Raw genomic sequence first — 24169 nt, forward strand, 5'->3', positions numbered from 1 at the left:
CATGAGATGGGCTTCCAGGGGCCTCTTCTCACTCCATCCATAGTTTCAAATTAAGTGTGAGGTGGCAAACACAGAGGTCTTGGTTGGCTACTCCAAGGCGTTTCCCTAAAGAGGGGATTGCACGCCATTCTCGGGCAACGGGTGGTCCTCCCTCCACACTGTCCAGCTGCTCCTTGTATGCTAACCTCCTCCTTCCCTGGGAAATTGTCTGTGCAGGAGCCAAGGCAGATGGTAGCTGGAGCTGCTGGACCCCCTGGTCTGCTTGCACAGGGGGCACTCAGGAAAGGAGGAGAGAGTGCAATAACCCTCCTCCCAAGAACGGAGGCGCCTCGTGTTCAGGGCGGACAGTGCAGACCCAGTCTTGCTGAGGGCCTCTGGGCACAGGCAGTGACATCTCTCCCTGCATGGACCACTGGATGAAGACTTCTTGCAGCTGAGAAAAAGTGCCAATCGCCATGGACTTTTTCTTTGTCCTGACCTCTCCCAGTCCTAAGACCAGGCTGTGTCATCTACAACCAACTGTTTTCGTACCCGCAAAACTCTGTCATTGAACAACTGGGTGTTGAGTGTTAACTAGAATCTTGGTCCTGCTCACAGCACTTTGGATCACCCAACAACAACAACAACAAAAAAGGAGAAATCTCAATCCATGTCTTAGAGGAACTTATAGGATATTAACAGTTAGACTCCTGAAACAATCAATGGGCAATACAACAAAGTACGACGGAAATTATCTCACTTCTTTGATAATTATATTTGTTCATTTATAGAATGATTATTAGTTGATAGGATAAGCAGACACACTGGAATAATGAGAAAAAAAATTAAAGATTAACTTGAGTTCCTTCCATGTTTCTTCATGTGGGTTCAATATTTCCTTGTATTCCTTCCGTTAATCTCTCGTTTGCTTAAGTTCTTACCACACGTATCACATTTCTCCCAATTATTTTCTCACAGCACACTGTGCTTTTCCTTCGTTGCGTTTTTCACACTTAGTAATTGTATATTGGCTCCCATATCTCCTGTGACTATTTGTGACCTGTTCCCCCATCTTGAAGGCAGGGATCAGTTTTGTTTGGTTCAGCACTGTGTCCCCAGAAGCCAGGGCTGTGCCTTGAGTTGGGAGGGACCTACCAAGCCTTTGTGGATGAAGTGAGGGACTGAACTCAAGAGACAGTTCAAAGACGGGGTCCACAGTGGCCAGCCTCCCAGAGTGGAGCGTGGATTGGAGGGGCCAACCGGTGACGATCAGTGCACCCTCCCTGACCCAGGTACCTGAGGGAGAGCCCATCGCACCGCCTGCCTCGGTTATCTCCAGAGCATTCCAGCGATGCCTCGAAGAGAGAACGTGTCGTATCGCACTGACTTTTCTGTTTGCCTATATGTTTCTCCTATAGACCGCGAGCTCCTTAAAGGTAGAATTTGCATTCCTAGTTGCTATAAGAAACCTCTGTTGACTGACACATATATACATATAGTGGTACCTTGGTTTTCGAACGTAATCTGTTCCAGAAGACCGTACGAGTTCAGTAACATTCGAAAACTGAGGCATGGTTTCCCCATAGAAGGTAATGCAAAATAGATTAATCCATTCCAGACCTTTAAAATCAACCCCTAAAACTGAAAATTTAGCATGCATTTTATTATCTAATGATACCATAGATCCATAAAATTTATGGTGTTCATAAACCGAAATGTTTGTCAACGGAGATGTTCGAAAACCAAGGTATCACTGTCTATAGATGCTTCCTATCCTCCCAGAAACCTCAATCTTTTTAGGGTAATAAGATTTATGCAGACATGACACAATTAGAAGGGGTTTTGAAGACATAGGAAATGAATTGCTAAGTTAATGCCAAAATATGTGACACACAAAATAAGTGCCAAGGGAGGTCAGGTGGGAGAGAACGTGATCTTTCCTTGTCTGTGTTTTATATATAGAATGGAGCTTGACCTAGACTTTGAGGGATTTTTGAAGTAGGCAAAGAGAGAGGAGACCTTTAAGATAGAAATTCAGCATGTGACCAGGTTAGGTGTGTGTGTAGGTGTTTGTGTTGAGAATGGGGAGAGACGAGTTGGTGCGTGTTAACAATATAAGTTACATAAAACACTTAGCACCATGTATGCCACGTACAAAATTATTAGCATCACCCTTCCTATTATTGTTACTATTATTAATTAAAACATAGTTTAAAATTTTATTTCTGAATTCTTTAGATCTACCTGAAAGAACAAAAAAAAAACTCCCTTCTTGCTTCTCATCCTGTCATTAATTTACCGTTTATGTTAATTTACATTAATGATTAATTTCAATTCATTACTTACTGGGGAGTGGTAGTTACATGCTACAAAGTGATGGGACACCGGAGTGGCCAGGCCAAGTGCACATTTTATGGAGGACATTCACACTTGATCTAAAAGTGGTGGTGCTCAATCTTGGCTGCACATCAGAATTACCTGGGGAGTTTTAAAAGCCCTGCTGCCCAGAGGCTGCACCCCAGACCAATTAAATCTGAATCTTTGGAAGTGGGAGCCAGACATCTGTAGTTTTAAAAGTTCCCCAAGCAATTCCAGTGCAGCCAAGGTTGAGAACCTTTGAGAACTGAGGAGTCATTATATGTTCAGGGGAAAGGGGTGAGCAACAAAAGGAAAGGGCAGCCACAGTAAGGTTTATCTGTATTATTTTATCTAGTCTTATCAAGGATCTCTTGAGATTTGTTTCATGAGACCCCTTGCACAGCTAAGGAAACCACATCTTGGCGAGGCTGAGCCTCATGGGTCACAGAACTGGCAGGCCAGCCAGGGTTTGAATGCCATACATCAGGCACACACTTTCCCACCTTTGCCTGCTCCTGTCTACCAGTGGAGGGACTTGTAGGGTGGTGTGGGGATGCAGGGGAGAGGGAAGAAACCAAAGGCAAGGAAACCGCTTAGGAAGTAAGTGTAGTAATCTAGGTGGAGACAAGAACGTTGCGATTAACCAATTGCCTCAATCCCCTGTGAGCCCAAACCACCCGCTGAGCAAAGCCATCTTCCTGTCATCTGAGTCACAGAACCAAGGCCAGTGTCTGTCCCCCTCCTCTGTGGATGCTGCATTCACAGCAGCTTTAGAAATGAAAACACAGCAGCAGTGGCAGTTTCAGAAGCAGACACCCTTCACTGGGTCTGCACCTTTCCCTGTTAAAGAACGCCCAGCTCTCACCAAGTAAAAGGCATAAAGCTTGTCAAATGTATTCTCCCTCAGGTCCTTTCAGGAGATCTATAATCTAAGGTTTTATAGATAGAGGATGGAAAAACATGGTTTAAAGATATAATCTTCGGCTTGACAAGGCGTCTTTTGAAAAGTAAATTAATGACAGAATGAAAAGCAGTAAGGAGATGATTTTCCCCTTTTTTCTTTGAGATAGAGGAAGATCTAAAGAGTTCAGCACTCAATGAATCTCTGCTGAACGATATGCCTTTAGGGTTGAGAAAATGGACAGAGAGGAAGGGAAGGCTTCAAAAACCACACTGCAGAAATGAGAGATGGCAGAGTGAAGCCATCAGGAGTCGTGAGAGGAAGGGGCTGGGAAACGGATGAGCAAAGGGGACAATGGAGGTTGCTACGCCTTCAGTCGGGAAATGGGTAAAGCACTCTGGTGAGCTCTTGTGCCAGGCCGTGTGCTGGGTGCTGGCGGTACAGAAATGAACCAGGAAGGATCTTGGCCCTGGAAGAACGCTTGGTCTCGGAGAAGCCTGGGGCCAATGGCAGCAGGTCCTCGACCAGCAGGAAGCGTAGGGGCTGTAGGAGGAGAGGGTGGCCAGCGGAGAGAAGGAAGTGAGAAAATGAGTGGGAGTCAGACAAGCAAAGAAAGGTGAAGGAGGGGCAAAATAATCAAGAGGAAATAGCATGTGCAAAGTCACAGAAGTGGAAAGCATGAGGTGGGGTGGGCGAGGGGTACGATGAGCCCTGGCCATTCTCAAGCTGGGGACAGCTCAGTTTGGACCTCGGGTTTGGTCACTGGGCCTTTCCTGAGGCAGCAGACCCTTGGTTCTGGGGAGATTTGCACAGATGGCCACTTTCCAGTCATTCCCTTTCTTACCTCACGTGCTCCTGGTGGTTCAACATCCCACAACCACTGCTATAAAGCCCGAGCATTTTCAACTGGATTCACAAGATTCTCTCTGATCTGACACCAAGTACCAATCTTTACCTCCCCTTTCACTATGAACCAACTGTACTAAAAAATCTATTGTCCTGAACATGATATACCACGGCCTATAATGACGAGCCCTGGGCTGTTTCTCTGCCTTGTTTCCTTCCATTCACTCTTCCGTCAGTCATGCTGCTCCAACCATTCAAGCCTTGTGCTATTCCTCACACGTGCCAAATTCTCTCATGCCCCAGGACCTTTGCACTGGCTGTCCCGTCTGCCTGGAATGCTCGTCCCCTAAATGAGCTCATCCAAGATTCACGCCCTAGTTTCAGTCAAGTCTCTGCTCAAAAATTACCCCTCCAAAGACTTTACCCTCATTTATTTTTCTTGTATGGCACTCATCACTTCCTGACATTATAGATTTGTTTATTCTGTTTCCCACCTTCATACACCTCCCTCATTAATATGCAACTTTTCATGGCTAGATCCCAGTACCTAGAATGGTATTTGGCCTGAATAGAGGTTAAAGAAATATTTGTTAAAAGAATGAACTACTTTCAATTTAGTTTCCTAAATAGGTTGTGTTTCTTGTCCCCTCCAGGTCTTTGCACATACTACCCCAAAGGACCCCCACCTGCTAGCTCCCATCTTCTATCTCTTCACCAGTGCTTTTCAGGGTATAGATTAGGTCTCTGTTCACCCAGAAAGCCAACCCCGACCCCTTCCATTCTCCCACAGTTCATCAGGCGCTACTCCCTCATAGGCCTTTGTGTTCCAGCATTTTACATACTCCATCACTGTAACCTACTTGTCTATACCCACAACCAGTGACTTCTTGCAAGGTAGATGGGCACTGATATTTACCTGTGGAGCCCCAGTACCTACGTAGCATAGTGCTTGGCACATAGGAGCTTCCTAGCAAAAGTCTGTTAGATGTTGTTCTCTCTCTGATCCCTCTGGGCTAGAGGGAGGGGCTCTGAAATAGGCTTTGCATGTAGCATGTAGGAGTTTGTGAGAGAGAACCCTATGGAAGACGTTTTCCCAGGACTCCTCATCATGCAACCTTCCTGGTGCATAGGGGAGAGCCTGTATATACCATTCCTATAGGCTGCACCCATTTAGGAGAGAGCCCGCCTTTTCCACCTTAGTGAAGGACAGTCCATCAACTTGAGTTACAAATTCTGTATTCATGGCCTTGGGGTTTCCCCCTCCCCTGGGAGAGAGAAAGGAAAATATGTTTCCCTTCTGTATTAACAGCTTAAAATGTGAGATAAATCCTCCCGTCCTAACCTATTTTTAACAAATGGACTTTGCTTTCCAGTGGCATGATACATGTCTGACGGATCTATTTATCCATTCTATTTCTTTAGAGATAGCAGCTAAGAAGTTTTATCTATTATTTGCCTCCCTCCCCCATTCCCATTTTCCTAACCACGCATGTGGAGCAAGCAGTTGATGGATGGATGGCATTTGGGATAAAAGGGGCCAGAATCAGATAGTTTTCAGGATAGGAACAAACTGGCTTATTAACCAGGAGGCTCGTCTGGCAGGAGATGGTGGGGGACAGAGTAGTGGATACCAGACCACGGTCAATGATGGATGAAGGAACACCTGGGGTTGCAAGGTGTAGACGCGAGATAACTGGTGGACACAGCCACGGATAATGGCAGAGCCCCAGCTCCGGAGCAGCCTTCTGCACAGAGGTGCTGTCAGACCAGCCACTTGACTCCCTTTGACAACCCTCAACGAATTCCCACTGCAAACACAATCCCAGTTCCTTCTCCTTTTCTTTTCTGTAACATGCAGTCTACCTGCTCAAAGAGACAGAGGCTTAAAAAAAAGCACCTACTCGGCAGGATTGGTTTGTTGAGCACCCGAGAATGGGAAGACAGGTGAGCAGCCACCGTGTGCCAGGCACTTCGTGGTGACAGCAATCCCTCTGCATATGTCACGTCATTCAATCCTTACACTTGTGTGATTTGGAGTCTCTGCGCCATCTGATGAGGAAACTGAGGCACAGAGCGGATAAGTGACTTGTCAAGGTCACTCAGCTAGGAAATGGTGGCATCGGGTCTCACACCCCTGTCTGCCCCAAAGCCCTCCAAATGGCTCTGCTTCTCTGCTACCAAATGCCAGACCAGGGGCCTTTCTCTGTGTTTTCTAAGCAGGTGGGCAGGCACTGAAGCTGGATCTGCGGGGGGAAGACAGGGAGCACCGTGGCAGCAGCCCACGGACTGAGGCCATCCTGCCACTCTCAAGCTGTGTGGTCTTGGGCAAACTGCTCGGTCTCTCCGAGGCTCTGTCTCATCACCTGTCAGAGGCAGATAATAAATCCGTCCTCTTGCAGGCATTGAGAGGATTAAGCTGGATTAAGTATGTGGAAGTTCTTTGTAACTAGTAATGCCCTCTGCAAATATTAGTTATTATGCTGTTCCATTTCCCCTTAATAAGCCAGAGCTTGGGATATAAAAGCTCTGCGGGTCCTTTATTAAGACATCTCCTAGGTGCCAAGCTATTTTACATCTTTCTTGTTCTCACGCGTTGTAGTGGGTTTCACACCGAAATGTCTGTAAAGCAGTTTTAAATGACTTTTAAAAAGACAAACAAACAAACCGTAGTTCTTGTTGCTGTTTTGAGAATCTCCAGAAACAGTGGTGTCCATGATATAACTAACTATGGAGGGCTGACTTTGTCCCAGGCGCTCTCGGAACCCCAGGAGTTGGCTCCTGTCACCACTCCCAAATTACAGATGAAGAAACAGAGGCACAGATGGCTACGTAACTAGCATAAGACCACAAAGCTCGTAAGTCACAGAGCCAGGCCACGTCACAAATGCAGGCAATCTGGCACCAGAGCACACACTTCTAAGCACTTTGCCGCTCGGCCTCTTCATCTGCGTTTCCAGTTCTGCCTAAGAGGTCGTGCTGTCCCGACGGGGCATCTCAATAAACCCATCTTTGAATTCCTGAGTCCTTTAGTATTGGAATCTGGCCCAACATTTAAGAAAGACAACTCAAAGAAGAACATACCAGATAGAAAACTCCGATTTCACAACAGCTGTCGACAAACAGGGAATCTCAAAGACCTAAAGCATACCATTGCAGCGGGTCGCTGTTACGGTTTATGTGGGCATTCTAGGGTTACGACAAATCTATAAGGAGAAAACGAGGAGGCAGAATGCTAGACGGCGATTGTTTTTAAGTTACTCCTTATTCATTTCCTGCCTCTGCTACATATTGGGAAGGGCTGTGAGCCCTGTTGAGCCTTGGTTTCTTCATTAACCTGTAAATGTGCTTCTCAGGGTTACCCCACCCATGATTGCAGACTTCTCTGCTTCCCAGATGCATAAGTCACCAACCCCAGGAAGTCTCCAACCCCGGGAAGTCACCAACACCAACACCTCTAAACAAGGACGATCAGTCCTTACCTGGTATCAGCTATTTTGCTGCCTCTTTTACTTGACTCTGTTTGCAACGCGGCCCATGAAGCTGGCTGAAGGCCCTGGCCACTGCTGTGTGGGTTGCCCTTTTCTCAGGGTTCTATACCCCAAACTTCATGATGCCACCATCACGTGCAACCAATTCACTGAAGTTTCTCACCGGCCTGGGAAGGTTCTGCCCTTGGTCCCACTCACGTCCCTTTGCATCCGTTCACGAATTCATGCAACAATTATTTATCATTGTCTGATTCTGCCAAGCACTGCATGGGGTACTACAGACATAGGAGGGCGGTACACAGACACTCCCCGTTTCCATGGACATTACATTTGAGAAGGAATAGGAGGTGACGAATGAGTCAATTATATTACAATGTCTGCAAAGTCTGGAAACATTGGCAAATAGACATAATGTCATTAAGGGCATCTTCAGTCTGTAAAACAAAGTATTTCTCCATCAAGATGCTAATCACGAAGGTCCCCAGGGAGACCCGGCTGGTGTCCCAAGGGCTTTCTCCTCCAGGCACACTCTCTCCCTGGGGCTTTTTTATAAGTGCCTGGGAGCAGGCCAGAGTTCTCTTCTTTAAAACAAAGATGGCATTTTCCTCTGGCTTCTCAGCCAGCTGATGCTCTTTCCTCTGGCCTCCCTCGAAGTCCCACCTTGATTTTCATAGTCCGCTCATTCATTGGAAGGATCAGGTTTCCCTCTGCAGCTTTCTCTACATGTCACCTGATGACTGTATTAATATCTACCCCCATCCAGTTCAGATAGAATGAGATACTGTAGGCTAAAAGACTCCATAAACTAAGAAGCACCCTGTAATTGGCAGTGATTATAATACTAATTGTTATTCCCACAGAAGTTATGTTATTAGCCCAAGGTCACCCAAGGTGGAAGGACAGACACAGGACTCCCACCCCCATACCCCTGCATCAAGTACGCGGCAGAGCTCACAGAATTTCAGGGATTTATGTTCTTGGATGCAAACCTCTCCCACATCCAGGTATCTTGTTCGAGCTTCCAGGATCACTGCCAAACCACTGCCTAGACTGTGCCCCACGGACACTGTAGCTCCTACACGGGTACGCTGGTTCGAGCTACCGTTGCCAAGGTTTTCCAAAAGCACGATTTGCATTTATTTTGTTTAATTCTTACATTATGTTTCAGCCTCCTCCTAAGTACATTTGTTTGCAAAAAGAGCCACGAGGGGAAGTTTAGCCCACAAATAAGAATATAATTATTACACAGTTTAGCAGGGCTGTGGTGTCACTTGGGTATTCACCGGTGTTCCACAATTCAATTGTCTCTCCTTCAAGACCATATTTAATAGGATAAACAATTTCTGCTAAATGCAATAAACGTGAACCTGGGCTGTCATCGCCATAATCAACTCAAATTTCCCATTAGAAACGGTGGCTGTGATTGAGATTCAGAATTTAATTTGGCGGCGCTGGCTTCGACGTGCTGCTGTCGGCTTCATCGGAGCTTCCCGTCAACCAAAGACAGAACCTCTCTTCCCCATCTCTGGGGAATCTTCAAAGAAGATAGATTATAACTCAAGAAAATTATTCGGTCTCGGTATAATGAAAGAGATAAACCATTATTGGATTAGCCTGTTGCAATAACAGCAGACAGCAAAGAAATAATATTAAGCCAAAAAAAGGCCCACACCCGTCAGCTCAATTGCAGGGGACACCAGGACGCAGGAAGATAGACAGCTTTCGCACGCTTGCTGCAACAAACCCTGAGCAGTAAAATATCAGCTCCTTCTGGTGGTTGTTTGATTGACAGCTCCAGATAGCTGGGTGGGCCAGACTGGTGTGTGGCGGTGCCCCATGCTTTGGTGTCATGGACGTGTTTGGTCTTAGGCCCCAGTACTGGGCCCAGTAGCAAATTCAAAGCAGATGACGTAGCCAAGAATAAATTAGTTGAAAACAGGATGAACCAATTCACCTTTCATCGACCGGTTTTTTTTCACACCAATTTGATTTCAACAAACTCACATCAAGTTCTGTCATCAGACAGGAAGTGCCCAAGAGCAAAAAATATATTAAGGGATGTTTTTAATATGATAGAATGAACGAGAGCAATAAAGATTAGGTGATCACTTGACTTAGTCTAAAGAATAAAAATATTTTGGTTTTTAGTAACCTGAAGGTCAGATGCCTTCTTACTCTCCTCCTCAAGCACCTCCCTCCCCCAAACGGGGTTCGCACAAGAGCATGAGTGAGCAAGGTGGAAGGTACAGAGGTGGGGGAACGTTCTCATTGCACACGCCCCACAGCCATTAACTGGAACTTCTCCTTGACATGTTTCCTGTCCCAGCCACCACACCACGCCTCTATTTTTAAAAATCTTACTTGTTTAATTGTCTCTCATTCAGTGACCAGTTTCCCTGGCTCTTATCTTTAACTCAGGATCTTCTCTGGGTACCCAGTCACGTCACGATGATTCAGCCCGAGTCCACAACTCCTGGTTGTGACATACACAACCACGCTTCCTGTGCTCACTCGCCAAAGGGAGCTGAGGAACCCAGATCCACTCCCCTCAGGACACATCGGGGAAGATCTGTGTCACACACACACACACACACACACAACAGTTTCTCCTATATTTTGTTTCATTAAAAATTCTTTGTTAATCAAATGCCCATCTATTGAGAGCAAGGGAGCATGATAATGCAGTTTTAAACCCTGGAGCCTGAGAGCCCAGATTTGCAGCCCAGCTCTGCTCACTTCCTAACTGTGTAACCCTGCACAAGCCACTTTATTGCTCTAAGCCTCAGTTCTGCCAGCTGTTTAATAGGCCACCATATAGCATCCACCTTACAAGGTCATCATGAGGGTGAAATGAATTAATACACTGACCACTGTGGTTGGCACATAGCAATCACTTAAAAAATATTAACTGCCATGGTCATTGAACGAGACGGTATACTCCTCAAGGGAGGAGCAACAATGAATCCATTGATTCATTACTGGGCACCTACTATGAGCCAGATGTTGCTAGACAGTAGGACTTCAATGTAAATAACTCCCAACATAGTAAATGTGGCTGATAGTAAATGTGAGCGAAATAAAACTGTAGAGATGAGCAAAGCGAGGATTACCAAGAGGTCTAAGCCCTTCAGGAACTTATCACGATTGTTAACTCACTGTTTGTTCCAATCAATGTGCATTTTACAAGTAACATTTTTATTTTAAACATCCTGCATGCCACTGCCCTCCACCCTTGGGCTGGCCCTAGGTGGCGGCTGGGGTGGGGGTGAGCTACCCTGAGCTCCTCAGGGCTCAGAGCTCTCGCTGAGTGCCGCCCACAGTAGTGTCATCTGCTACTAGACGCTCTCCCTTCCACCTAACAGTTAAGTGTTTCTGAAGCAGGGCCCGAGCAGGGGCTGCCGCCATTCTGAGGAGGTGGATTGTTGCACTGCCTTTGTCTTGTTTTCTGTCCTCCAGAACACGGAGACCAGTCTGACCAGCAATTCCACTTCCCATCAATGGGGACATCTATAAGAAAGAAGGTCAAGGAACATTAATTAGCCCTATTATACTGTGCTGCCCTACAGGTGGGTGGGGCGTGCATTCTAAAAGGCTTCAGGAGTCTGAATCTCTGATCTACCCCCTCCAGTCAACTGTCCTTCTCTCAGGCCATTGTATTCACCATGCTCCCTTCTACCCCAGGGCCCTTGCACATACTGCTCCCCCTGGCCAGAATACTCTTCCCTCCTTTGTTCATCTGGTCAATCCTATTCACCCTTCAGATCTCAGTTCAAGTGTTATTTTGACAGAGAAACCTCCCCTGACCCCTAACTTTCTATCAATTCTTCATATTTGAAGCTCTTAGAGCATTCTGTAGCAGTTACAATTAAAAGTGTAAATGTACTTCTGGGGCAATTCAAATGATGTCGGTCTTTCTTGCTAAAGAGAAATATCCATGATGACAGGAACTATATCTGATTTGCTCACCATTGAACCCCGGCACCTAAGCTGACACAAAGGAGGCCCTATAGTAAGTATTTGTTGAATGAATGGTTTCAGCTTAGACACTCCTCCAATACATGATGCTGGATAGGTTCATTCTCAATGTATAAAATGGGAACTATGTTATCTACTGTGAATGTTGTGTGTTTTAAATGAGGTAGTAACACTGTACTCTCTTCCCTGACATTTGCTTTTCTGTTAGGGATTTTTTTGGTCATTGATGAGATTGGCCAATAATCAATTATATCCACCATGATGCATCATGTACTATCTGGCTCTAACTCACTGTGCAGCTCTGGGTACATTGCTTAATATCTCTGGGCCTCTCCATTTGTAAACTGAGAAGACTGGAGGAGAAGCTTTCCAAGGTCTCCTCTAACCAGCAGAAATCCTGTGGCTGTCTGATGGACTGACTGCACACTCCCTGGCAGGTCACCGTGGGGGGCCTGGTTGAGATGTGGGAGGAGAGGGAGTGAAGACAACCCTGAGCATCTCGCTGGGGAGGGGAACAGTGAAGGCAGGAGTCAAGGGCAAAGGTAACTATGTGACCACTAGGCAAATTAGTTCATGCCCCATTAAACTCAGTTTCTTCATCTTTAACTCATAGTATCTACTTCATGAGGTTGCTGTAAAAATGAAAAGGTTTAATATATGTAAAATACAAATTGAATACAAGTAAAATTTAACATATGGAAATACAAAACATGTCAAATAGATGTAAAATTAATATGTAAAACACAAAAGGATACGGTAGTATATGCAGCACTATTTAGCTTTAAAACAAACTAACAAATTTTTATTTTGCTCTTACAATGTACTAGGCATCATTCTAAGTGCTATATATACGTCTCATGAGAAACTCAACACAACTCTATGAGATAGCTAATATCATCAGCTCCATTTTACAGGTGAGGAAATTGAGGCACAAAGGGTTCAGTAAGTTGCTCAAGGTCACAGTTATTAAATGATAGAGATGGAATTTGAACCCAGCTGAGTCCAAGTCCTCAGCAAGGTACCTGGTACACAGTAAAGTGCCTAATAAATATTTGTGGTTTCCACTGCATGTGCCAATTTCCTTTTTTAATGGTATCACCAAAAAGTCACAGAAAGGAAAATAAAGGGAAGGAGGAGGTGGGGGGTTGAGAACTCTTAGATAATAAACAGGCCAAAGAATTTGAGTCTTGGAGGGGATCTTACTGATAGTTTGTTCTTTCATTTGTTATTTTAACACTGAGCAGTAGCTGTGCTGGGACATGGGGACACAGAGATAAATGGAACATGATCCCTACTCATAGATGTAGGGGAAATAGCCACACAGAACCCAAAATATAATGTGCTAAGAGTTGTAATAAATCGCTGTAATAAATGTTCAAAGTCCTACAGGAGCCCCAAAGAGGAATTAACTAATTTTACTTGTAGGGAGAGTAGTGTTAGAAGATTTTTTACAGAACAAGGGGCATCTGTGCTGGATTTTGAGGGCTGAATAGGAGTTCACTAAATTAAAAAAAAAAAAAAGGGTAAGCATTCCAGAACGATCCAAAGAGATTACTTGCAAATGCCATGCATTAGTAGTCTTATAACACGAAGCGCTCTCATGTGAAAATGAAATATACACTCTGGAGCTAGGATGGATATCAGGTTTCATAGTGTCCAGCTCCCTACCCGACACACCAACATTGCTCTTGCTCTTTCAAATTATTCTCTGGACTTCTCTAGAGTTCCCTTTCCCCACCAACTCTCAAAGACTACTTACTTTCCCGAAAGGTGATCTCACAGGCTTGGCCTCGGAATCCATTAGGACAGATGCAGTCACAACGTGATTCTGAAAAGAACAGTGCAGAGAGCGTGAATTATACCATGTGAAGCAAAGAACTGGAGTTCAGCCCTCCACATCACTACTTTTCCGTTAGGTTAAAAGAGGGCAAACTTTAGTTGAATGGTTTGAAATAAGAAGGTTCAGTGCCAAGAATACCTACTCCTTTCTTGAGGGTCTTTTGCTAGTAAAAGAGGGTGTTTATTGCCACCAGGGGAAATTATATGGAGTTGTTATTACTCATTAGCAGAATTCTGACGTGGCCTGATGTGTTCTGAGTCAGAAGCTACATTAGTGGTGAGGCCAATGGTCACTGATGCTCATTTTCACCACAAATAATTGTCTAACCTTTGCTTGAACACCTCTAGTGATGGGGACTCACTACCCTTAGATGTCTTATCCTACCTTTGGCTAGTTCTGACATTTTGGAAGACATTCTTTATGTTAATCTGTAACAGGTCACCCTAGAGCTTCTTTCACCTAGATCACACAAAATCTCTTCACAGGATTGTCCCGCGAATATCCCAGTTCCTGGTTTTATATTCTCCCTCACCTCCAGTGCAGAATCCCAGGTGGGTCCCAGTTTCTAGGTCCAAATTTCACACCAGGCAAGGGGGACTTCAGTGACCCTGGATCAAAACCTAGAGCCAGTGAGCTGGTCCACTTTCTGCCAAACTGTCCCTCACGTATATGTCCTTGTCCTGAAGGCAGAACTTCCCCGCCTGAGGCTCTCACTGCTGTCTGCTTTGCTCATGTCCTTCCTGTCCAACAAGCTACACACACGCCTCAGTCTCAGCTGGGCAGCCGGGGTCTTTCTCCCTGAGGACAGGTGTTCTCTGTGTCCCCTCTGCTGAGCTTGCTCCATCCCTGTGGTTTGTTCTGTCAACTCCACCTGCTCCCTGGGCTGGGACCTGCTGTGACCAGTTGCTATCGTCCTGTTTCAACATCAGGCTGGACTGGACGCTTCCTTAGAGTTTTGCTAGCTCATCAGAAAAGGGGAATTAGATTCCAGGCCCTGCGTCTGCCTTTTCCCTGCCCGCTGCCGTGAACCCAACGTGATCCTTACAGGTAGGAATCAAATTCTAATGGCCCATCCTTGCCTCTGCTTCCCCGCCCCCTAATCTTCTCACCACGTATGGGTCAGGACACGCACAACGGTTTCCCCTTCTCAGCCCAGGGCCCCTTCTTTGGGCAGAAGATATTCCCTGAGTCCATCCCTATTACTTGTTACAGACCCCACAGCCTCAGCCTGCTCCTGTTTTCAGTTCAATGCTTCTGTCACTCACTGTGTCCCTTGTGGCTGGAACCTAGGTATCTGGACAGCCACAGGAGCATGTCCTAATTGCCTACATTCTCAGTCCGTGGGAGACAGTCAGACTAACACCAGTGCATTTCAATGTAACTCTTTGGGCAAGTCTAGCTACTCCCACTCGCCTACAAACACAGTGAAATCCTGGATCCTGTCTGCCAGTGAATTCAGCTGCAGAACAGCTTCTCAGCCCTATTCTACCATGGACTCATCTGGTGGGCTTTTCCAAAGACCAATCCCAGTGATTCACTTTAATTACTTTGGGCTAAGGCCCAGGGCTATGTCTCTGTGAAAAGTTCCCTGGGTAATTCTCACATGCAGCCTGGGCTGGGATCTGCTGCCTTCCAGGAACAGCGTGCACTTGGCCATGAGCTGAGTGCAGGGGTCTCCTGGGTCCAATCCAGGAGAGATGGGGACTTTAGCAATGTGAGTCACACCCAGGCTGCAGGTTAGAACTTCCTGGAGAGGGTTTCACCGTCCTGATGAGGGGCCCTTCTCCAGAGTCTCACGTCATGCGCCAGGTTGGGTCCCGGGCGTCATAGGGCTGCAAGTCTCAAGTATGGGCATATCTTGTTTTATTGTTTTTTTCCATGATTGCCCTTCACAGGTGTTGTGTTACAAATGGAAGGCAAGACCCTCCACCAGCAAAAACATTACGACTCGCTTTATTGCGGTGGTCTGGAACCGAAATTGCAATGTCTCCAAGGTATGCCCTTAGTTCTACCGTGTTTCCCCCAAAATAAGACCTACCTGGACAATCAGCTCTAATGCGTCTTTTGGAGCAAAAATTAACATAAGACCGAGTCTTATATAACATAATGTAAGACTAGTAAATAGTAAAATAGCAAAATAAGACCATCTTTTATTAATTTTTGCTCCAAAAGATTCATTCACGCTGACTGTCCAGCTAGGTCTTATTTTCGGGGAAACACAGAAATGCCCAGTCAGGGTGAAGAAGCTCAGCTTTAAGAGGTTCCAAATGGCTAGGGGGCTCTTTTCCCCCCTGAGACAATGAAGAGAGAGCTTCATGACAGACCCTGGGACCTGAGGCAGAGACTAGGGGTTGACCTAGAAACTCTTCCTGAGATACTCTGGAGGGTATGTGGTTTTGATGATGTATTCTGGCCCCAGGGCCAGCCCCTCCAGAGGATGGCTTCCACAAGGGACAGTGGCTGCCTGGTACCTATCAGGACAGGGACTCCATTCCCGTGGCAGGGAGCACAGTGGCAGGCGCTGACTTCTTTCTGGAACTCCTCCAGGGCCCGCTTCATGTTCTGCTTCACTGTGCTGGAGAAGGAAAAGTCTGTGGCCGTCACCAGTTCATACAGAGGCTCTGCCTGGGAAGGGAGGAGAGGCATTGATTGCAATAGACAACATTTATCAGATAGAAGCGTACAGCAAGGCCGCACAGGAAACGGCCAGGGGTCAGTGCATGGAGACCAAAGTGGATTCACATGGAACTGGATAAATGCCACAGCATGCGGATGGACGCCTCATCGTCTCTCTGTCCCACCCCACCCAACATCTACAAATAAGCTCACTCAAGTTCAGGTCAACCAGTACTTCCTGAATACATCTGAAGTGCCAGGAATTCAGCATAAATGAAGAGTAAGATAAAATCCCCACTGGCAAGAAACTCAGAATCTGGAGACAGAGACAGCGTACTAACATCCTCACAGCACAGTGGCCACAGGTAGCCGTGGAAGCTTGCAATGGATAGAGGAGCAGGTGGCTAATCTGTCTTTGGTGGGGGGAGGAGGTGATTTTCAAGCAGCTCTTTGAAAGTATTAAAGGAGCCTTGTCCTAACATCTCTCTCCCTCCAAACCTATCAAAAGCCTTCACATCATGAGACAGCCACCACCAGGAAGGCTTTCCCGAGCTCCAAAGCTCGTGGGGCACCTTGCTCCCACGAAACACTCAGAACACTGTCTATACTACTTAGCCAATATAAATTCTTTTTGCTCCCTTATGGTCATTACCTTTTTTATGTTGAAATCTCCTTTTGCGATCAGGGCTGCATACTGCTCAGCCCTGTGTCTCTAGGGTCCAGCCTTGAGCTTAGAGAAAACCTCTGATGAAAGTGGATGATGGATGAATTAAAGGGGGACCGAAGATCTCATCAGGGCACAAGCAGCGGGCATGGAGGAGAAGGTGTGCATAGCACAACCATGGAGGCAGAAAGAGTGTTGCTGGTAGCTCAGTGGGCATAACAGTGTTTGAGAAGAGGAAGCCGCAGATGGATGTGGGCTAGGGAAAACCAGAGGCAAAGTCCAAAAAGGTAGTTAAAACTACTCAGAGCCCCTGGGCTCTAGCTTCAGCTCCAGGGCCAGTTTCCTCTCCAGATTTTGTTTGTGATCCTCTCCTAATCTGGCCCTGGAGAGTTTGGGGTCTGTCTAAATGCAGGCAATCATGCCTAATAGAAGCCTCCAGTGGGAAGAAAATTGCTTCCATTTCTTAATGCATCTGATGCTGACCTTTGCCCCAGTGGGCAAAGCAAGGCCCCTTGGTGGTCCCATTGTCTCACCGTTTTGCGGTCAATGAATTGATCCAGAGGCTGTTTGCAGAACCGTCCAGCCTGCTGGCTGCACGCGAGGGAGGGTTGGGAGGGACGGGAGGTGGGTTTGCTGTACACCAATGACGAGCTCTTCCAACAGTCTCCTTTCCCCATGGAGCACCTTGAAAAGCTGCCTTTAACCACCCAGGGTTTTTTCCTGCCAGCACTGAGATTTGCTCCAAGCAAGAGAGTAAGGTAGATGCAGAACTAGAATAAACCTTCCGCATATTCTGTGTGCCAGGTGCTGTGTTGGCAGTTTATCAATATGATTCCACTTCATCATCACAAGGGCAATTCATCCTGTTTTCAGGTGAGGTTAACGAACTTGAACAAAGTCAAAGAAGTCATAAAAAAACACATTGCCAGGATTCTAACCCAAAGCTTTTGTTGGTTCTACTAGTTCTTGATGATTATTGCTCAAAATGGCTTGACTATTTACTTCCATTTCCAACCTCTACTCCAGGGTTCTCCAAATTTTGTAAACTTCGGTGGAGTTCTGAGCAGCAACTCCTCAGAGTTCCACAGCTCCCTTTTTAAAATGAAGTTAACATAGCACATCTGTCCACTCTTTCGTTTGCTGATCGTTTCCTGCCTTTCTCTTTGCTCCTCTTCTTCCTCCCTTCCTCCCTCCTTCTTCCTTCCCATTTCTCCCCCAAATACACAGTCCTAACTACTCACATTGATCATTGGGTCCTTAGCATACCTGTCCTTGTGAAAATTTTATTTATCATATTGTTGCAAAGAGATGATGGATGCTATGTATTAAACTTCCCGTAATTCTCTATAATAGAGCCTGGCGAACATCATTCTTAGTGATAACAATTATTGCCATAGCTCACATTTATTAGATGCTGAACTAAATACTTTACATGTAATAGCTAACTTAATCTTCACAGCAATGAATGAAGCAGGTAGTCTTTCTGTAGTTCCATTTTACAGATAACAAGCTTGAGGTCCAGAAAAGTTAAGAAGATCGACCAGAGTCACACAGTCAGTAAGTCTCAGAAAAAGATTTGAACTGCTACCATTGTGGTTGATTTTCTTTCAGTATGTATTTTTGGATGGGTAGATGGAGACCAATAGTTACATCAAATTGGTGGCATAAGACAAGTGTAGTTTTCTAGTCTACTTTTTTCTTTCACTTAACATCATATTATGAGCATTTTCTCATGCCATTTAATATTGCTTGATAAAACGATTTTCTTTTTTCTGGCAGCATAGCATCCTGTGGCACGGATGAGCTGCAGCTCTTCCTGTGGTTGAATCTTTAGGTTGTTTCCTTTTGTCTTTTGTTTCTCCAAATAACATAAAACAAGGCATGTTTTTACACACGCATCTTTATCAACTGTTAAAATTATTTCTTTAGTCAACTCCTCATTTGGGGTTATTGGATCTATAAACATTTTTAATATTTTGGATATATATATATGGTTAAATTCTTTTCCTATAAGGTAGTACCAATTTATATTCTCATGTCATTATTCTCAATGACTTTGAGTATTATAGATTTTTAATCACAATTGATTTGATAGGTAAAAATAATACTGTGTTGTTAGATTAATGTTTATTCCCAGAGAAGTTAAACATTTTGCATATTAATTCATCACCTGAGTTCGTCTGAGAGCTGTCCACTTCTTTGAGATGTGCCTTATACACAGCACCATTCCTGACAGGTTAAGAATTTCATTCGTGGCAAAATCATTGTGTTGGTGTGTAGCCTGCCATTTAATTACATTCACAGTTTCCGTATTTGAAATGTAGACTTTATTACTGGGGGTGAGATCCAGCAGTTCAAGGCCAACACTATTTTACCAGGCAATGCTACCACAACACCTGTATTTTAAACCTGTTGGTCAATTTGCTCTTAGAGAATCCTTGACTAAACTGTTTGAGAAAGATGTGATGGCCAGTATCAGTTTACCAAATATATCAGCTTCTTTTACTTTTGGGCAGGTCGCAGGGCTGCAATTCCCTGCCATGCTCATGGACAGGTTTTCAATGTGACTTGTTTTGACAGGTGAGCAGAGGGAGTATCCCATCCTGGGTGAAGCTGTTGGAGGTGACTTTTCCCATTCCCTCACCACTGCTGTGGTGATCTTGGGAGCACCTGACAACATAAAGCCTTCGTCGCCTAGAACCCTGAGTGAGGATAAGAAAAGCCCCCTCGCTAATACACTTCGGACAGGTTGTGTGCTTGAGAAATAAACGTGTGTTGCCCTAAGTCACTGAGATTTAGGGTTTGTTTCACTGCAGCATACTTTAGGCTCTCCTGAGCCCTATGTGGGCACCGTTCACTATCTCTTTTTTCCTTCTACCCTGAGCAATGCCCAATCTCTGTACAATGGCTTCTCCATCGTTAGCCTGGATCCCAGACCACAGGCTAGCTACCCTGACTGCACTAGAATGTACGTGAATGCTAGGCTTTGTGACTATGATTGCCAGTTAAATACAGAATGCCCAGATAAAATGGAATTTCACATAAACAGCAAATAACTTTCATCTCCCCATGAAATACTGGGGAGATGCTCATACTAAAAACCTATTCCTTGTCTGAAATTCAGAGCTCCTCCATTTGCATTTGTTAAATCTGGCCACGCTGTATCTGATTCCTTTAATATCGCAAAGTATCTTAGGGATTTTTCTTCCATTAAGGACCATTTCACTGGGTCACAAGCTTTTTCCTTCCAGGCCTCATGGTTGTCACTCCATTATCTTCAGGCATTTTGTGTTGCAAAGGATTCTGAGACCAGTAAGACTTTTATTTTCATAGGACATATTTGTTCCTAAAAGTCCAAAATAAAATGCACCAGAATGTGTTTCAGTATGGCTTTGTTTTTCCGTACTTTTGCCTACTTTTCAATGAGCTGCTCACTTTGCACTGTCAGCTCAGGGAAATTTCCCTCATTACGCGTTTGATGAATGCATCTTCACATTTAACGTCGTCTCTTTCTCAGGAAGAAGTCCCTGAATTTTAGATTTCTGCTTCTGTGCTCTCTGTCCATCATATTTCTTTTCTGTCGTTGTTTTAATCTCGTTGTCTTTCACTTCTACGTTATAAGAACATTTTTATAGCATCTTCCACATCACTGACTCGATTTTCTGCAGTGTCAATTCTGTTCTTTATAGTTTCCAGCGCAGGTTTTAATTCTGCTATTGTGCTTTTAACGTCCTAATTCAGCTACTTCCCTTTCCATCTGACTAGTGTCTAAACAGCTCAGCTTCTATTTTTGATTTCATAAATTCCTCGTTTCCTTGAATTTTATTATAATCACAAAGCAAATGCATTCTAAAATTTACTTCTGCTTTGCTATATTTTAGACACTTGTCTTCTGCATCTTGAATGTCATGCCAATCTTTTGTGTTCAGAATCCTCTTTATATGCCTAGTGCTTTCTCTTAACTCTCCTTTGATCAGAGAGCCATCTTTCTGGGTCTAAAGTTTACAGTAAGCAGGGTAAATGGGTTCTCTGTGGTTTTCTTCCCTGCTTCCCCGGCTCCTACAGAAATCATGTTTCAGATCTTGGTCTTTAATGCTAGTTTAGGTACAGAAGCTTTGGCCAACACTGTGTCTAAAAACTGCTTATCTAGTGGGCTCTGCTGTCCTGGAAAGCAATTGCTCCTCCAGCTACCTGGTAAGCTGACTCTGCAGAGAAGAATTTGTCTAAGATCATGTGAAACCATCTGCAGTTTTCTCTTGCCAGAAGCTGCATGAAGGAGTGGGATGCCCAGAATGTGTATTTCCAACTCCTGTTAGGAGTATACAGAGAAAGCGCTTAAAAACCTCCGACAATCCCTCTTCCCCTACTCCTAAAAACACCTCTGATTCCCTAATCTCGTCTCCCCTTCCAGCCCACACAGCCCTTCCTAGCACTCCACTGACAGTGGGTCTGACTTTCTACTGCATCCCACATGTGCTGGGAAGCCTCTGTGCCTCCTGAAGCGCATGTCTGTGGTTGTGTGCAGGCCTGCCTGAGATGCTCAGCACGCTAACATGACCCCCCCAACCCCCCCGCACAAACACACACACACTACATATCATATCATATCATATCATATCATATCATATCATATCATATCATCATATCATATCATATATCATATGCTTGGCACTTCACATTCCCAATGCCCAGGCTGGCACATCCAACCTAGTTAGATAGGTAATCAGGGCAATCCAGTAATTCTCAGTTTTATATAAAAGATTCAGGGAAGAGATAAGTAAAAAGTAAATACCAGGGATCTATTTTCCCCTGAACTCTGGTCTCCCTCATGCCCATATGTGATACCAATCAATGTCACCATGCCATCAGCCAATCCCAGATTTCTCTGCAGCTGCCTGCAACCTGTGGCTGACTTCGTCCTTCTCAGTGCTCACGTAAGTGTCACTACTGAATAAGTGGCAGAGGAGAGGACCGGAATGGCAGCCTTCTTGTTCTGCAGAAACTATGCATTTGACATACAAATAAGTACCCTGTGGGAAACTGCCAGGGTTGGGAACTCCAGAGCCTCCCATCGGAGCTCCAGCCCCTCAACTCCCCTCCTTGGCTGCAAGACTAAATCTCCGGGGAGTGGACACTGGCCCATCAACAACTGTCCGGATGACGGCAAGAGGAGGACAGGGTAAGATATGACACGGACACCGCACTGAAGACCCCACAGGCAAGGACCTGCCACTGCTGACGTGTATGACAGTTGTGTCCTAGCAAACGTCTGTTTAGTTTAAGTTCGCACAACGGCTCTTGTTTGGTGGCAGGTGGTTGCGATCATTATTTTCTATTCATCAAACCCACAGGGAAGTCTGGTGGGGAGAGAAGAGGAGCAAGTCTCAGGTCTGGACCTAACAGAGACGCTGGAGCAGCCACAGATGGGTGCAACTTTGTGAACTTGATTTTTATCAGCCACAAAACAGAGATAAGAGTACTTAATTTGCACTCTTGTGGGGATTAGATGAAATAACACTGCGAAAGCCTCTGGCAGAGTGTCATGAGTACAGTAGGTGCCCAAAAGATGTCAGTGGTTAGCATAATGTGTTATCCTGTCCTGTAAGATAGTTACGCCTGCATGTGTCTTCTTGTTCAGCACAGACTATCTTTCATCCTCGCACCTCCCTCTATTTTCCTCTAGTGCCTTAGATCCTATCACGTGGCAGGAACTTCACAACTATTGGTTGGTGGCCTGGATGAATGTTTACATGAACAAATATCTGAATGAGTAATTCCGTGATGAAATGGAAACCATATTAATTTAAGAAGGCTGGAATTAGAAGCTGATGGTTAATTTTCTTTAGCAACTTGGGGGCCCAAGTGAATGGGAGTCAGGGGTCTCTAGTCTCTAGCTGGGGCTGCCGGTGCGTTATCATCAGTTCACTCCAGATACATTTTCCACTATAATGCATGTACCTCAAGATTAGGGCCTGGGTCTTATTGAGCTCTGTATCCCATGCCCTGGCTCACACTAGCCCCTCATAGCTGTTTCCTGAATAGAGGGGGGTGGGTAGAAGAGCTTCTCAACTGTACCTTAATTTTGATGATGTCGGGGTTGTACTGCACTGCGTCACCCCACTCCTGCATCAGGTCGGCAGTCGGCAGGTCCTTGTATGCCAGGGCAGTGATGTACTCACTGGCTCCTCCTCGCACAAGGACCACCAAGTCCTCTACCATGGTCTTCCTCTTATTTCTGTCTGATACGGACAAGAGACATGGCATGTCAGGGAATCGACTTTTGTACCTTGGGACTTGCTGTAACCCAACCAATAACCCGGTTACCATAATAGTCACTGAGCTCACCTTGAAGACACCAGTGGACAAGACACATCCCTGCCAGCAAAGGAGTCATGGTGCAAGGGACAAAGGCAGCTCACCCAATCACACATGACACAAGTTGGGGGCAGGACAAGGAAGGGACATTTATTCTGAGCATCTATAAATGCCAGTCACTAGTGAGTCTATGCAAGATAGATATCTGTTAGATAGGTAGGTAAACAGAGAGACGGATAGATAGATGGATTCATATGTAGACAGATTGATAGATCATAGATAGGTAAATAGATTGGTAGATGGATTAGCGAGCATTTACACGTCAGTCACTAAGTGTTGTACATGTATTAACTCAGTCTTCACTATGAAATAGGAACTATGTAATCCTTATTTTGCAGATAAGATATCTTAGGCACTGGATCGAAGGAATTTACCCAGATAGATCTGCCCAAGCTTTAAGCTATATCACTTCTTTGTGTAGGATGACAAATGTTGGGAAATTTGTAAAGGCTGGGCTCTGCATGCAACAGATACCCTCTCAAGAGTATCTTCTATAAAGTAATTACTATTTTGACTTCTCATGGAGTTTCCCCAAAAGCACTCAATCACATCAGTGAGGTATTCCCATTCTAACGTGTCTATAGGCCCAATGTCAAAAGAACTGGTGTAAAGTGACTACTTAGCTTTGAGCCTATAACACTTGAGCATCAATTAAAGGGAGTCCTGTATCCAGCTGGTAGGAGTGTAAATGGGTACAACCATTTTAGAAAACAGCTCGGCATTAGCTAGTCTATAAAAAGGACATGCTCAACAACCCAGCTATTCTACTCCTAGAAACGCTTGCACGTTGCACCCGATGACTAAGAATGCCAGAGCAGCCCTGATTATAATTGCTTGAAGTAGAAAATAACCCCAATTCCACATTAAAATGGACAACACAAAATGGTATACTCCTACAATAAAATACTATGCAGTGATGGAAATGAACTAACGATAATTACACACAAAAACATGATGTTGAATGAAAAAAAAAGAACAGAACGGAAAGGTTACATTCCATCCGTATGAAGTTCAAAAACAAGCAACACTAAGCCATCCTACATAGTGATACATATGGGTGGTAAAACTATTAAGAAAGGAAGAACATGTTTAACGCAGAAGTCAGGGTGGTGTTAGCTCCAAAAGGA

General features: G+C 45.0%; 2 protein-coding genes across 3 annotated transcripts in view; one reads left to right on the forward strand and one right to left on the reverse strand.

Moving 5' to 3' along the window:
- Nucleotides 1-848, forward strand: part of C8A (complement C8 alpha chain) — a 56266-nt gene extending 55418 nt beyond the window's left edge. The window contains exon 11 of the mRNA XM_019742534.3: nt 217-848. Within this exon, the coding sequence (XP_019598093.3) occupies nt 217-368 (152 nt within the window). The 3' untranslated portion in view covers nt 369-848. The remainder of the gene's footprint in view (nt 1-216) is intronic.
- Nucleotides 849-10746: 9898 nt separating this feature from the next.
- C8B (complement C8 beta chain) overlaps nt 10747-24169 on the reverse strand; it is a 37503-nt gene continuing 24080 nt past the window's right edge. For both annotated transcript variants that reach the window (XM_019742533.3, XM_088791159.1), the window contains 4 exons: nt 22743-22906; nt 15859-16012; nt 13307-13375; nt 10747-11079 (listed from right to left, as the gene is read on the reverse strand). In XM_019742533.3, coding sequence (XP_019598092.3) covers nt 10928-11079; nt 13307-13375; nt 15859-16012; nt 22743-22906 — 539 coding nt within the window. In that variant the 3' untranslated portion in view covers nt 10747-10927. The remainder of the gene's footprint in view (nt 11080-13306; nt 13376-15858; nt 16013-22742; nt 22907-24169) is intronic.

This window comes from Rhinolophus sinicus, chromosome 14 (assembly GCF_057876585.1).
Source record: "Rhinolophus sinicus isolate RSI-liver-muscle chromosome 14, RSI-T2T, whole genome shotgun sequence".
NCBI classification, from domain to species: domain Eukaryota; kingdom Metazoa; phylum Chordata; class Mammalia; order Chiroptera; family Rhinolophidae; genus Rhinolophus; species Rhinolophus sinicus.